At 52.6% G+C, this 14,173-nt stretch overlaps 1 protein-coding gene across 3 annotated transcripts in view; it reads left to right on the top strand.

The window, feature by feature from the left end:
• NEURL1B (neuralized E3 ubiquitin protein ligase 1B) overlaps positions 1 to 14,173 on the top strand; it is a gene marked incomplete at both ends in the record, with an annotated part of 113,874 nt that overhangs the window by 73,591 nt on the left and 26,110 nt on the right. Inside the window, one exon of one of the 3 annotated variants that reach the window (XM_084295294.1) lies at positions 11,732 to 11,797. The exons of the other annotated variants lie outside the window; for them this stretch is intronic. Coding sequence (XP_084151420.1) covers positions 11,767 to 11,797 — 31 coding nt within the window. Of the gene's footprint in view, positions 1 to 11,731; positions 11,798 to 14,173 lie in introns of those variants that run through there. 3 annotated transcript variants of the gene reach the window in all.

Here is a 14,173-nt window from a genome sequence, read left to right as displayed (position 1 = left end):
AGACCGAGTGCGGACGGGGACCTGGGCAGCCCTGTCCCCGCGCGGTGCGGCAGTCACGTCGTGTGAAGGGCTGCTGCTGTGGGGAACCACTTCTGGTCCTGGTGCTTCCTAACCTGGAGTCCTCATGCCCCGGGAGAGCTGTGCCAGGGGCTTGCCCCTACAAAGAAGCCTGGGTGCCCCAACCCACGCAGCAGGAGGCCTTCCCAGTGCCTTCCCAGCTGTGTGGCACCTCTGCGCCTCGGTTTCTCCCTGCAGCAACACAGTGCAGCAGCCCCTGCCTCCATAGGGTGCTCCAAGGCTTGTTTGTGTCTCGTGAAGTGCTGAGATGCCTGGAAAAAGAGCCACGAAAATGCCTCCTGAGGAGGCACAGCCTGAGCTATTTGGGCTGCTGCTGCTTGGAGCCGCAGGGCTGAGCCTCGAGCGTGCTGCTGCTCGCTGTGGGCACCTTTGGTGCAGTTCGCTCAGTCCCAGCCCCTGGCCACATCCCTGACCGCTGTGACCGGCTGCTGCAGCGCTGGGGAGGGAGAAAGGGGACTGCTGCTTCTGCTCGTGGAGGTCTTAGACCAACGTGATGTTTTTGGGGACAACAGCTGAGAGACCCACTTGTCCCAACCTGCCCACAGCAGCACAGACACAACCCACCAGGTCCGAGAGAACGCGAGGAGCCACCAGCTGCTCTGCTCACCACCCTTGCTCCTTCCTCCCATGCCAGCCTTCAACGCCACTCTGCAGGTGATGGCAGGGCACGCCGAGATGCTCCAGATGCCCCAGAAACCTTTCCCGTTGCTGTTTTATCAGCTGGCACACACGTGGGAGCAGCTGGAGGGAGATACCCAGCAGCACTCTTCATAAAAGTCCAGATGAAGGATGGAAACACCTGCTAGCACCAGGAAAAATGTTTGCTCTGGGACGCTAGGAATTACACCCTGCAGTGCACATGGCTGCTCACATGCATAATTTCCTCATCATTGCCAGTTAAAGAGGCAGGTGATGGATGGGCCAGTGGAAGCCAAGAGCAGAGTGAAGGCAGCAGGCTCAGTCCTTGCCAGGTAGCGGAGATGATGTCTCGCAAACTGTTCTCTTCCCTACCTGGCTGTATCACAAGTACTGCAAAACATCTCCTCCTTTTCACGGCACAGGGATACATAACAGATTCCTCTTTTTAGATAAAACTCTTCTGTAATAGAGTGCACTTCCATTCAGAATAGGCATGGTTTTTAAAATAAACAGAGAGAATTCATGGCCATGGGAAAATCGATGACGGATTTACTGTTGATTTCCTCCCAAAACTCAGTCCAGTTCCTACCCTGAGCAAACCCAGTTCAAAGAGAGATGAGCTGGACTTGGTGCTTGGTGAAAAAAGCTGTCTGCTGCAAGCAGGGACTTGGTGCTGCAAAGCTGCTTGCCAGGGAGAAGCTGATTTGAGGGTAAAAGAGCGGAGCCGGCTGGAAGATGCAGGGACTGGATGTCTCACCCGAGCTCTGCCCATCAGCACAGCTTCCTTGCATTAAGCTGCTGGAAGCTGATGGCTGCAGAGCCACCACAGCCTCTTCCTCAGTGCTCAGTTCCCTCTTTTTTACAAAAGCCCAGCTCTGCAGGTGTTTTGACCCATGTTGTTTCGCTCGTAATGCTCAGCAGATGAGGACAGATGGCCAGGTGAAGACGTCTGCCCCGGTGTCCTACCTGCAGCTGGCCCTGAGCATCCCCCTGGTGAGGCTGCCAGGAGCACACCATGAAAACCTGCTGGTACCTTCCTAGGTTTGCTCAGCTTCCTTGCTGCTCCCAAAGTCCTTGTGTGCTTTTCGGCTCACTGCTGGCACACTCGTGCCACTGGCTGCACCAAAAAGCTGGGACCTTTTTTCTTGTCCCTCCCCTGGCTGTTTTGGTGCAAACCTCTCTGGGAGCGATGGGCTACGTGACTTGTCAGGGTGGGTCTGTGTGAGTGTGCAAAGCCTGGAATGGGGCTCGAGCTTTTCAAAGGGAAGTGTTAAATGTCAGGCTGCAAGGCTGGCTCTTTGGCACGGCAGAAGAAAGGCTTTAATGTCCTATTAAGTTTCGTAACATCCCCTTCATCTGAAATTTCTTTGAGCCCAAACCCAGTCTGGGGGCGTAATGAATTCAGCGTTCTGCCTTTATTAGACAGCTCTGGCTTCTGCAGTTTTGTAAACATCCCCAAATCCACGTGGCACTGTAGTAGCTGTCTGTCAGCTGCCTATCTCCAAGTGCCTCTCAAGGGGAAGAGAAAGCCTGGATCCTGCTCCCAGTCACAGGGAAAAAGGGATCAAGGTTCAGATCCCAGTCTTGTTTATGGGAGGAAAACTCGCCCTATGTTGGGATTGGGTCTCAGCTGGTGCAAGGTCAAGGTTTTGAGTGCCTGCTGGGACGGAGCCTTGTGAGTTCAGTGCTGCCTGAGCTGGTGGTCCTCCCTGCAGTGCCCATTTAGTCACAGGGTCGGGATTCATTACGAGAAATTGCTTGTTAAAAATTAAAACATGGGTCAATAGCTGTAAATCGGGTCACTGAGCTCATGAAAAAAACCAAAAAACAACACACAAAAAAACAAATAAAACAGCCAACAGTGGCCAGGCTCATCGCACAGCTACCTGGCATTGTGGATGTTCTCCAGGAGCTCTGGTGCTGCTCTCAGCTGACATCTGCTGAGCTGGGACCGTGCAGGTCCTGCCCCACGTGTGGCAGGTATTACAGTGACCCGCGAGGAGGCAGAGCCGAAAGCTGGGCGATGCAGAGGTGTGTCGTGGCCAAAAGGATGGTTTTCAGCAGCAGGTTGGTGGAAAAGGGCTTCCCCACCATCTGAAGGGCTTGCCTAGCGTAGGAAACGTAGAGGCAAGATTTAGAAAGTGGAGCTGTGTGATGGAGTCTTTTTAAAGCTGCCTTTCCTGGCTGCAGGGCTGTTTGCTCCAGTCCAGGTTGCTGAGTCTCAGAGGGGTTCTTGTTGCTGATTTGCAATCGCATCTCTTTCTTTAATAGCTGAGATAGCAGGTTTAGGCCGTTATCTCCTGGGAAGACTCTAAAATAGGCACCTAAAAACCCAGCACATTTTAAGAACTACCAATGCCTTATAGCACCTCGATGTGCATTTAATTTGGAGGCAATTCTGCAGATGTAGCACATCTCAGCAATTGTTTTCTCCCCTTTTTGTGCTGTTAATAAGGATGCGTGGAAACAAGAACGTCATTCATTAGGGATCCTTCTGCTCCCTTCCTCTCGCCTGTTCCTTACCCGCTCTCCTGACCCTCCCCATGGCACACGGAGCTCTCCACGGCACCTGGCTGTGTTTCTGCAAAGAGAGGGGGTAAATATCTGGCGTGGAACAACTCACCAGTTGTTCTGCAGTGGTTTAAGATCACCACGGTGCGATCACCCTTGGTTTGTGTGGTCTCTACATGCAAGCTCCGACACCTCTTCCCCGTAATTTCTGCACTGAGCCTTTTTCACAAAAGCTCTAACCTGAAACCTCTTGCAATTAAATTAAAACAGCTCCTAGGATTTTTTTTTTTTGGTTTCCTAGCAGGGGAAGCTGTAGCTCTCTGGGCTACCTGCTGTAGGAGAAAAACCAGGCACCATATGCAATGTAGCTAGTGCTCGCTCGGTCTCAAAAATGCCGAAAGAGGGGAGAGAATTCGTCCCACCAAACGCCCACTAAGCACATTTTGAAAATCTGGTTTCTCAGCCTTTCAGGAAAGGAGAAGCAAAATCTAGCTATGTTCTTCTTGCCTGCTGGAACCGGGCCCTGTTTCATGAAATTAAATGGCTAAGGAGAAAAAAAAAATATATCCAAGGCAAAGATGCTATTCTCAACAAAGGGAACAGTATATGCAACAGCTTCTGCAGCATTCCTGCAACATGATGTCTTTCCTTGCAGGCTCTCAGCTAGGGATTGATTGTCTAAGCAGAGAATTGCCCGATTCAGAAAGGCTTAAGGCACACTTCATGAACTGTTTGCTAAGAGGATGAATAGATGGGCATGTGTGTATATAAATCTATAAATCATGCCTTGTTCTGCCCTGAAGAGGACAGCTGAGATTGGATTCTTTGTCATCTGATTTCGTGTTCCCCGGGCTAGGGATAAAGGCAGCAGTGTTACGCACATGGGCTCAGGATTCGATGCCGCGGCTCCGGAAGGACAATGCGTGGAAACCAGGAGATGAGGTTCGTTGTGAGGGCTGGGGCTCACACAGGGCGCAGCAGCAGCCACGCAGCCCTGGTGTGTTCACCTGTGCAGAACAAAAGGCTTTGCTTGTCTCTGTCTCTACGTGGCTGCTGGGCGGCCGTGCGCAATTCCCTGTGTAACCCGGGTGTGACGGGTCCAGCCGCAGAGATGTGCGGGGTTTGGTGGGCTCTGCTCTGCCCCCAGCCCCTGCCAGCCACGTGCAGAGCTGCCCCGCAGCCCTTCCAGCCACGGCTTTGTGCTGGGTGGCTGGCACAGCGGCATGGGATCCCCCGGGCACAGAGCTTCACGCTTACAAATTAACTGTAAGCCACCAAGGGTCAGCTCCCTTTTGCTGTAATGTGTTTGAAAGGACTGAGAAGATTGAACAAGAAGTGAAAGATTTTTTTTTTACCCTGACAGTTTTTGGGGTCATCCAGCATTCCTCCATTCTCTTCCCTCTTCCTTTTTTTCGAAGGACTAACTCCCAAGTAAAGGCTTAAGAAGTTTGTCCCATGTTTGGGAGATGTCAGAGGTAGTATATAAGGTGGTTTTTTTGTGTGTGTTTTGTTTTGTTTTGCTTTGTTTTGTTTTTACATGAGCTCTTAAGCTGTAAAATATTATCAGCTACTGCATTTCCAAGCAGCCTTTCAGTCATTGCCCTGCCTGGGGAAATGAGTAACAGGGAGAGCTGAAAGCACGGGCAGAGGTCCCCGTGTTTGTGCTTCTCACTTGTCCTCCCCTCCCCAAATTGCTCCCGGAGGCCACTTGGAGCTGTCTTCCTGCTTCGCCTGCCACAGGTGACCTCTCCTCACTGCTGGCTGGGAAAACTTGGTCTTTTGGCTTCAGGGGAGGCTGGTTATCTGTCCCAGACGTCTCCCAGTTCTGGCACAGCAGCCTTGGCAGGAGCATGCTGCTTTTCAAAGGCCACGCTTACAAGAAACCCTCTTGCCAACAAACGTAGACAGTGGGTTTTATTTCCTCTGAATGGGTGCTTTCTTCTCTCCGAGGGGCTTCCTCAGTCTCCCCAAACTCCTCGTTTGGTGGTTAGGTTTCATCAAAGTCATCTTCCTTCCAGAAATGCTGCTTCTTGCTAATACCAAGCCATCGGCACGCTGCATGGTGCAGACAAAGCCAAATGTCGTGGGCTGGCGAGGCGGCTGGCCCGAGGGATGGAGAAAACTTTGGAAATGGGTACCCGGCCTCCCGGCTGCCTCGTGACCCTTTGCTAAATATGGGCCGCCTTGCATTTAAAAAAAAGCAGAGGGGATGGGAAGCCTGGGGGGGTTGCTAGTAACAGTTGCAGATGTTAGGCGCTGGGTTTATTTGTTTGGATCTCCCGAGCACACTGTGATCCCAAACTGTTCCGCTCTGCCGGGAGGAACTGGGTGAACCAGCAGCGGTACTCTGAGTCCCGCATGGAGCGGACGAGTGTCCGCAGCTCCTGGTTCGCACGTGCTTCCTCTCCCCCCAAGGGTGGCAGCCCCTCATCTTCATCACCCCTCACCCTGAGAGCCAAACGCGGCTCCTCCTTCGCCAGGCACTGCCTCTGTTCCCCCCAGCAAATAATAGCTGTTCCCAGGTCTGGGGTTTTTGACCCAACGTCGCTTGTCAAGACCACATTTCCATGCAATATTTGAGGTGTGGGAAGGGGTTTCCACAACGGTCTGTATTTATCTTCTGCATAGCAATGTTTATCAGAAATGATCCCCATTTTCTGAAAAGCTGCAGTTCGGAAATCAGCAGCTTTCCTGGTAGCGTTTCCGATTCCTCATGTTTCTGAAAATCATTCACCGCCTCCCATGAGCTTGTGACAGGTATGCAGGGGCTGTGTCCTGGGAATTTCTCATCGTACTGCCAGAGATCAGCCAGTTGCATCCAAAACCAAGTACTTCTGCTTTTCTTCCCTTATTAAAATAATAATTTTCCCGTATGTAACATTCCTCAGATCTCCCGTACAAACATCAGCTTACCCTGCTGCTAGGCACAGGCTCATTTCTGCCTCGCAGACGAGGAAGGGGGAGCAGGGAGCAGGTAGCACACTTGCAAAGGTCACACCAGCAAGCAGCAGCAGGGCGAGGGCTGTAACATAGCAGATAACCTGCTCTTTCCCTCCTGCTCCGGTCAATGCCGCTCAGCATCGGCAGTCCAAATTAAGAGATTATAATGCATAATCCACACCGGCGTGCCAAGAATTCTCCAAATCGTATTACACTGTCACATAAAATGATGACTCATTCGATAACACAGCCCACAGCCAGTTCCTTTATGTTAAAATTACATGGACAAGACTGGGTTTAAAAAGAAAAATGAGGGCTTGTTATGTGTGTAGCGAATGCTGAGCTCGAGACGCTTTCTTTGAAAGAAATGGGGGGGGGTTATTTTTATTTTGGCTGATGCTGAAGGAGCATTTGTGAGCGTGTTTGTTGACAGTGGTGCTTGGGACCAGAGATGCTGACATTCCACTAACAATAATAGGAACTGCCTCTGTTCGTTTCTAAATTGGAAATTCTTCCTTACATGGGCCCAACCCACCCGCCGCCCCCGGCGAAGGAAAGGGCATTCGTCTGGGACTCGCAGATGGAGCATCTCCCAGCAGAGCTGGTGCCTCTGGGACCGCGGGGTCACGGCCGCGGGTCCCTCATCTCCCCATGCCCTGTGCAAAGGGCAGGGAACGACCCACGGCTGGTGGTTTCTGGTTCCCCGGACAGCAAGCACCGTTCTTCTACAGGGACTGACAGCGCAGCAGAACAACCAGCCGCACTCTTCCCAGAAAAGATGCTTTCCCCGGGTCTCCCCGCTGATGCTTCCTCCCCGCTGGCTGCTCCTCGCTCCTCCCTGCAGCCTCATCATCCTCGCTGCAACCCTGACTTCTGCCCCTTATGTCTGCCTCTGCTTGGTGACCATGTTACTGCTCGTACCGAAGCCGTTTGGGATGTGGCTCGTGTGGGTGACTCCATACTGAGCCCTGCCGCACATGGTGTCACCGTTTCCTCTCTCTGCCTGGGCTGCAATTCCTGCAGCCAAGGAATCCATCGCCGGGTCCTTTTTGCCAGCGATGCCCACATGTTCTCTGGCTGAGGATTCCTCCGGCTTCTTGTCAGAGATTACTTTTCCATATGCTGCATGACTGGCACATATCAGAGCTGCTTCTGCATTTTGAATACAGAAATGCCACCAGGGCAGATGGGCACTGCAGCTTCTGAAGCCTCAGAGGGTTTTTTTGACCACGGGATGGGTCCAGCTCTGCGGGCTGCATTTCCCTCTCTGCGTCAGATCTCATGGGTCACCTCTGCCCCAACACCATTCCGCCCTGTCTCCCAGAAAATGTGCTTCAATCTCCCCAGCTTTGGGTAAATAAGCCTCACGGCAGCCAAATCTTCAGCAGGCAGTAAGGGCTCGGATCAGGAAACAGCTTCAATTGTTGAGCAGTCAAGGCCAGTTCAAGAAGCTCTTTGGAAGGTGCATGTTTTCCTACTGTCACGCTGGAAGCTTCTGCTTCCCTTGATTTCTTAAAGGGAAAAAAAAAAAGAAAAGTAAAAGCCAGTTTCTGTGTGACCTGTGGGGACCCTGTGCATCCTGTGCTAGCGCTGAGAGCAGGGGAGGAAAGCAATTGCTTGCAGCAGTTGGAACGTGTGGGTGGCAGGACGGCTTCGCGCCGTGCCGGAGGACACTCTGTACATACATCCCTCCTAACCAAATACCTCCCAAAACGTGGATTACGGGAATTCAATTTTTTTATTTATTCTCCTCTCTGAGTAGGAGCGAGGCTCGTTAGTACTCTCATCCCAAAGGTGAGGTGCAGAGGCTGGGAGGTTGTGAGATGAGAGATCTGTGTTTAGCAGTCAGACCCACTGCCTCCCCGGGCAGTCCCCGAGCTGCTAGCTTGGGGGGAAGGAAGCACGAAGGTGCCAGCAGGAGTGGGATTTGTGCAGGGGGAAGCACGTAGTGCCATGCACCACAGCTGCAAAAACAAGCTTTTTGCTGTGCCTGTGTCAGTAGGAAAGCAATTCTTTCTGTGGTGCTGCTTGGTGTGTTCATACTTGTTGAAGAGGTGTGTCCCGTGTCACCAGCGTGCGCCTCAGAGGGACTGTGTCCTGTTTCCTGCTCTTCTAGGTGTGGTGGCATTTGCATGCTGGAAGAGCCTTGTGGGCTCATAGAGTCAACTCACGTATTTTTCCAGGGTATTTCTTGTCTGCAGTCGCTGACAATTCCCAAGGAGCTCCTGCTTAGTAGGAGAAGGAGAGGGAGAGCTTGGGGTGAGACGTGATGGAAGTGGAAGTGCTTTGGGTGGTCTCAGCTCCAGACAGCTGGGGCTGAAGCAGAAATGGATGCTCCAGGTGTCTGCTCAGATTTAGAGTCACAAAGAAAAGAAAAGAAAAGAGAAGAACTGAAGGCACAGGGGTGTGAAGCCAGAGCAAGAGGTGACAGCCCTGGGGCCGTGGAGCAGCGCTAAGTGCAGCTCCACAGGCGAGTGTTTGCAAGCCACGATGTGGCTTCCACGAAATGATGGAGATTTGGAGAAGCCCTAAAGGTGGCAAAAGAATAAAGTGTAGGTATGGGATGAGAGAGGTTTTCAGAGGAGCTAAACTCTGAACAAGACAAAACCGGCCGGTTTGAGAGAGGGAAGCACCCAGCAGCTGGGGCTGCTGGACCCCGCTGTGCCCCCCATGCAGCTGCCCCGGGAATGGCAGGAGCTTGTGCCCCGCCGGCACAGGGGGGTCGCTGCCCCGAGGGGGGGGAGATGGACGGAGCTGTCAGTGCTTTAACTCACTGCTGCTGGAAGAGACGAGCCTGTCATTATTTACTGCCATCTGTTAGATACACGAGGCTGACAGCTGATAACAGCGATACCTTACAACTCACATTGTCCTTCATCCTAAAAAAACCCAAGCCCCCCAAGGGGTTTGTACAGACAGAGCGACTCATTTGATGCTCTAAGGAGAGTTATAGCTCAGGCTGGTATCAATCAGCGGAAATCTAGCTGTTCTTTGGAAGTAATTTCCATCTCTGGAAACATAACATTGATGAGTATGTTTATGTGTTACCATTCAGTGCAGCCCATTCCATCTCCTGAAAGGCCTGGGCTGTTTACACGGGTACAGGAGGGTTTGAACCGGATCCCTGTCTGTAACAAACCCTAGGTGGAAGTCATCCATGTTTGATTCAGAAAGAAATCTGTCTCTTTTCTTTTTTGTCCCAGATTTTAAAGGCCTGGGTTGCGCATCCACAACGGTAAGCTTTAGAGGCGAGCTGGGAAGTAGATGTCTTACATCCATCTGTGTAATACAGACTGCCATTCGGATCCTTTTCTCTTGCATAGTATTATCCTGAGTCAAATTTGCAGGGGGGAGGAGAGGGACACAGTGGGAGAAGCAGCAGCGCAGCATGCATGGCTCAACACAGCTGGACCCAACACAGGTAAGGGGCTGGGGCTGCTCCGTTGCAGAGCTCTGCTCCCGAGCCTGCTGCTGGCTGATGGGGTGACCTTGTACGTGTCTCCCGTGCCTCAGTTTCATCACCTGTAAAAAACGAATAACGTCACTAACCTTGTCTGCAAAATGGTTTAATACCTAGTAATAAAAAAACACTAGGAAAGAGCTTGGGTGCTATTACTATTTTATGTCTGTGAGTGAGAATGCAGGTATTAAAGTGAAGGACACCTCTGGGGGTCATCCTGTCCCTTGGTCAACGCAAGGGTTAGAGAGGGAAGGGGATTTCTTCAGAGGAGCAGCCATCTGCCAGGCTTACAGAAGAGATTACTGAAGTGTGTTGTCAATAGTTATCAAAGCTCGCTGGAGCGGAAATAATTTAAGCATGCTAATGAGCCTTCATTTGTGGGCCCCTGCTCTGGACAGTTGGCTCCTCTCTGCGTTTCTGCAGGCAGAGCAGTGACTTTGCATCGCCTTTCAGTTCCCGCTCCGTGCCACCTCCCAGTTCTCCTGTACTTTCTCAGTGTGGTTTCTGGGGAAGATGAAGTCATCCTCACCAAACTATTCCTCGTGCTTATTGTTTGGCATTGTGTGGAGCGGGTTATTTTAACAAACTCCCCGTTTTTTACGATGCGGAGAACTAGGAGCGTCGGTTGCATTCCTGGAGGCTGCCTCCACGTCCTAAGGATGTGCATTTCCATGTCATTGTCTTCTATTTTCGTCTCGTTTTGGGGGGGAGGAAGGGCTGGAACACCCTTGGGAAAGGCAGCGACCGTCTCTGGGCTGCTGTGGATGGGGTGTGGAAGGAGGGACGTGGTGTCACGCAGGGCACATCGCTGCCCTGGCAGCCCACAGGCAGCTGCGGAGAACCCCTCTGGCACCAAGGCTCAGTTTCAGCCCTAAAATAACTACCACTCCCCGCTGAGGGAAACCGCTCAGGATTAGGCAAAGCCTCCCGATCCCCACTGTGCAGTGAAACGAGGACTTTCCCCTCGGTGCTCAGCGTGGCGTCGCTCCCCTCCTCGTGTCCCCGAAGGGCAGCGCCGGCTCCTGCCCCGTGGCACCGTGCCTGGTGCTGGGGGCAGGCACAGCGGGAGCCAAATGCTAACCTCCGACGGCAGCAGATGGGTGCAAGCGCTCGTAAGAACAGCTGCTGGTGTCTCGTCCGATAATCCCGTTTTTAACACCTCCATATGGTGGCACAAAATCGTGGAAATCAGGTTTTTCTGCCCCCCTCTCATCTCCTGAGCCGCGCTTGACCCATTCAACATGATCTGGGGATTGAAGGCTTGTTATTCCAGCTTATTTTAACTGCAGTAGATCAGAGCCTGATCTCTGCCAGGCCGCTGAGCTGCTGGTGCTCGGCTCTCCCCCCTTCCACTTTACGTCCCGGGACATGACAGAGTTTGTGCAGGTGACTTCTGCCATGGGAAATGGCATTTACGTGACCCCACACTGCAGTTTCCCCCCTTTTAAAAGCAAGCAGGCAGAGCCAGAGAAGAAGGGCTTGGCCGCATCACCCCTCAGTGGGGTCAGCAAGAAAATGGACCCCCTCGCCCTCCTCTAACAGGGCTATGAACTTGATTTATGCCTGAGACTGAAAGATGGAAAAATCTCAAAGCTGATTTCACCAGCACTGGGTGTCCTTCGTCACCATGCCATCAGTGGGTTCCCAATTTGCTGGCCTCAGCCCCCAGCCGTGTCGGGGTGGTGTAGGGCGCCTCACCCAAGCCCACCCCATGAGGGGATGAGGCGCACCCCGGTCCTGGGACCCTTTGGGGCAGCACCCCCAGCACCCCCACAGCCCCCATTTATGCTTCTCCCTGAGGCACAAAGCGGGATCCCGGGGTCACCCACTCCCCTCACAGCCGGGGCGGCCCCACAACCCCACAGCCCCGGCGAGAGGCGGGGGGACTCAGTTGGGCTCGGATGGGCTCGGTTGGGCTCGGTTGGGCTCGGTTGGGCTCGGTTGTGCCCCGGGTCGGGGCGGAGCCGCTCTATGGGGCGGGGGGCGGTGGCGGGGCCGGGCCGGGCCGGGCCGGGCTCTGAGGGAAGCGGCGGCGGCGGCGGCTGAGGGAGGAGGGAGGGAGGCGGGCGGCGGGAGGCGGGCGCTGTCCATGGCCCTGCGGAGCTCCGGGCTCCGCCGCGCCGCCGAGCGGAGGAGCGATGGGCAACACGGTGCACAAGACGCTGCCAGGTACCGCCGGGGCCGAGGGGAGGGCCGGGGGGTGGCCGAGGGTCGGCTGCGACCCCGGGCAGGAGCCGAGGGTGGGCGGCGGGGATGCTGCGAGCGCCGCCGGGAGGGGTTCCCGCAGCCTCCCTGCCTCCGCGCTGAGCCCTCCGAGCTTCGCCTTTCCCCCTTTTTCTTCCCCTTTTTGTATTTTTCCGTGCAACTTTTTCATGCAGGAGGACGTTGTGGCGAGTCACCGGAGGAAAAGGGTCAGGAGCAGGAATATTGCCGAGCCTGCCCTGGGCTCAAACTGCCCTTGCACGGGGGGCGTGCGGGTCCCTTTTCCTCCTCCAGCTCCCAAATGCTGGGCTTTTGCCTCCCGTGCATCACGGAGGCAGCTGCCCGCTGGAGATTCAACAGTTTGGGATCGCTGAGCCCTCGCCAGCCCGTGCCTTCGCCCAGTTTGCTTTGCTTTTCTGCTCTGGCGGAGCTCCTGCCTTGCATCCTTTGTACTTCGGGCTCCCCTGAATGAAAAGGGTATTATTAAACTTAGTTGAAGGGGCAGGGGGACCTATTGAACGCGCACACACATGCCGCCCTGTAAGCAGCCAGGGAACTGAATATAGGAATAAAGAGGGGGAATGGATTTGCATTTGGATGTGCCGTGTTTTGTCTTTGCAAAGAGAGGGTACTGGGGACCTGCAAGGCACAAAAGAAAGCTTCTGGCTTGCAGGTTTGCTGTGAACCTGTGGTTTGATTTTTAGTCGCGAGCTCATGCATCTTCTGCTTTCCGCTGGGTGTAAATGGGAAATCTGCTACTTTCACAATACGGAAGTTTGCATTTTTTTAAATACCTCACAAACCGGCACTGTAAGGAGTGCGTGACCTTGGAGCAAATTCATTTCGTGGGGCAGCTTTTCAGCTGGAGGCAATGTCAAGGGACGTATGCAAAAAACCCGAGAGAGCCAGGGCTGTATCCTCGGGTCAAGGGAGGTTCCCCTGGTAAGGCTAGACCTTCCCAAAGACAAAATACCTGTGCCTGCTGGCCACGGGATCTAGCCGCGAGCTGTTTTACAGAAGGCTGAGTTGTACCAGCCCTTCTGCCTGTCGCTAGAGCGGTATCTCCTCAGCAGCCTCCCTCTGCACAGCCTGACACACGTGAAGTTAAAAAAAGGGATGACATCAGTTGCACCGCAGTTGTGCGATGAAAGAGTTCCTAGCGGCGCTTCTAAAAGTCGGCGAGAAAGAGGAAAAAGTTTGATGGAAAAAAACTTAAGGCTTGATTTATGCAGACCTCCCAACTCCAGCGGTGTTCTGGTGGCCTAGAAATACGCGGTCCCGTCCTGCCAGGTGGAGACCGTCTTCGGAGAGCTGCTTTGCTGGGGATAGTCCCTTGGCAAACAGCGGTCACATTGCGCAAACCCACGCAGGACACTTGAGCATTGTTGGCTAATGTGCTGTAAGACGCCGGGAGCGTGTCTCTTCCTCAAATTCAGCCGTGTTCGGTTCTTACGGGGTAACGATAGCCAAAAGAAGCTGTTCGCCTGTGACTGCAGAAAAGATTACGGACGTTTTGCAATTTTAAAGCATATAAATCTGTTTTGTCTAGTTGGACAGAGTTCAGCAATTTTTCATATTGATCTTCTTGGGTACATTGTTTGTCTTTCATTAGTCAAATGTCATCAGGGAGGGAAGCAGGTTTAAGGCTGTTCTTGGAACAGTCATCTTGAAAACTGTAAAGTTTTTCCAGCAGACTGAATGGTTGGATGAAATCCTATTTATAAATGCTATGGCTGTTGAGAATTACTCAAAGATAATCAATCAGAATTAAGTCTTTCCTCTTTCTTTCTTTCTTTCTTTTTATTTTTTTTTTTTGTCCAAAGCGCACCTTTTCTTTTTCACCCTGGCAGACCGAGCACTGCATTTTCACTCTTGTTTCAACTGACAAAGGAATTGCTCTCCCCTGCCCTATGTGCGTCAGTGGGTTATTTATAAACAAAAATAAAACTCCCCCAAACTAGTATTTGCCTACCTGTTGCGTTAAGATGATTAACTGTAGAAACCTACAGATGTCGTTCCCCTTTTGTTGTTTTGTTCACCATAAATAGCTGAAGGTGGAAAATGCCTTTCCTTTCTGATCAGATGTAGAGGAAGTGTGGAGGGACCTTCATCCTTAGGCTCCTGAAAAAGCCGAACAATCAACAATTCAGGTTTTCTATATAAATGTAAATACTCTCCTCAAACAGTGGAATTAATTTTTAAATCCTGTTGAGCGCCGTTCAACTCATTTTTACATACAGATTTATTCAAAGAGGCTTTCGGCGCTCGTTGCATCTTTAAATCCTTTCTGCCCACATTTCCATTCAACAGCAGCGGAGCACACGGCATCGGCGGGGCAGAAAT

The sequence above is a fragment of the Netta rufina genome (genome assembly GCF_964035555.1).
Source record: "Netta rufina genome assembly, chromosome: 14".
Lineage (NCBI taxonomy): Eukaryota > Metazoa > Chordata > Aves > Anseriformes > Anatidae > Netta > Netta rufina.
Note: the sequence above shows the minus strand (reverse complement) of the source record. Positions and strands in the feature narration are given on the sequence as shown.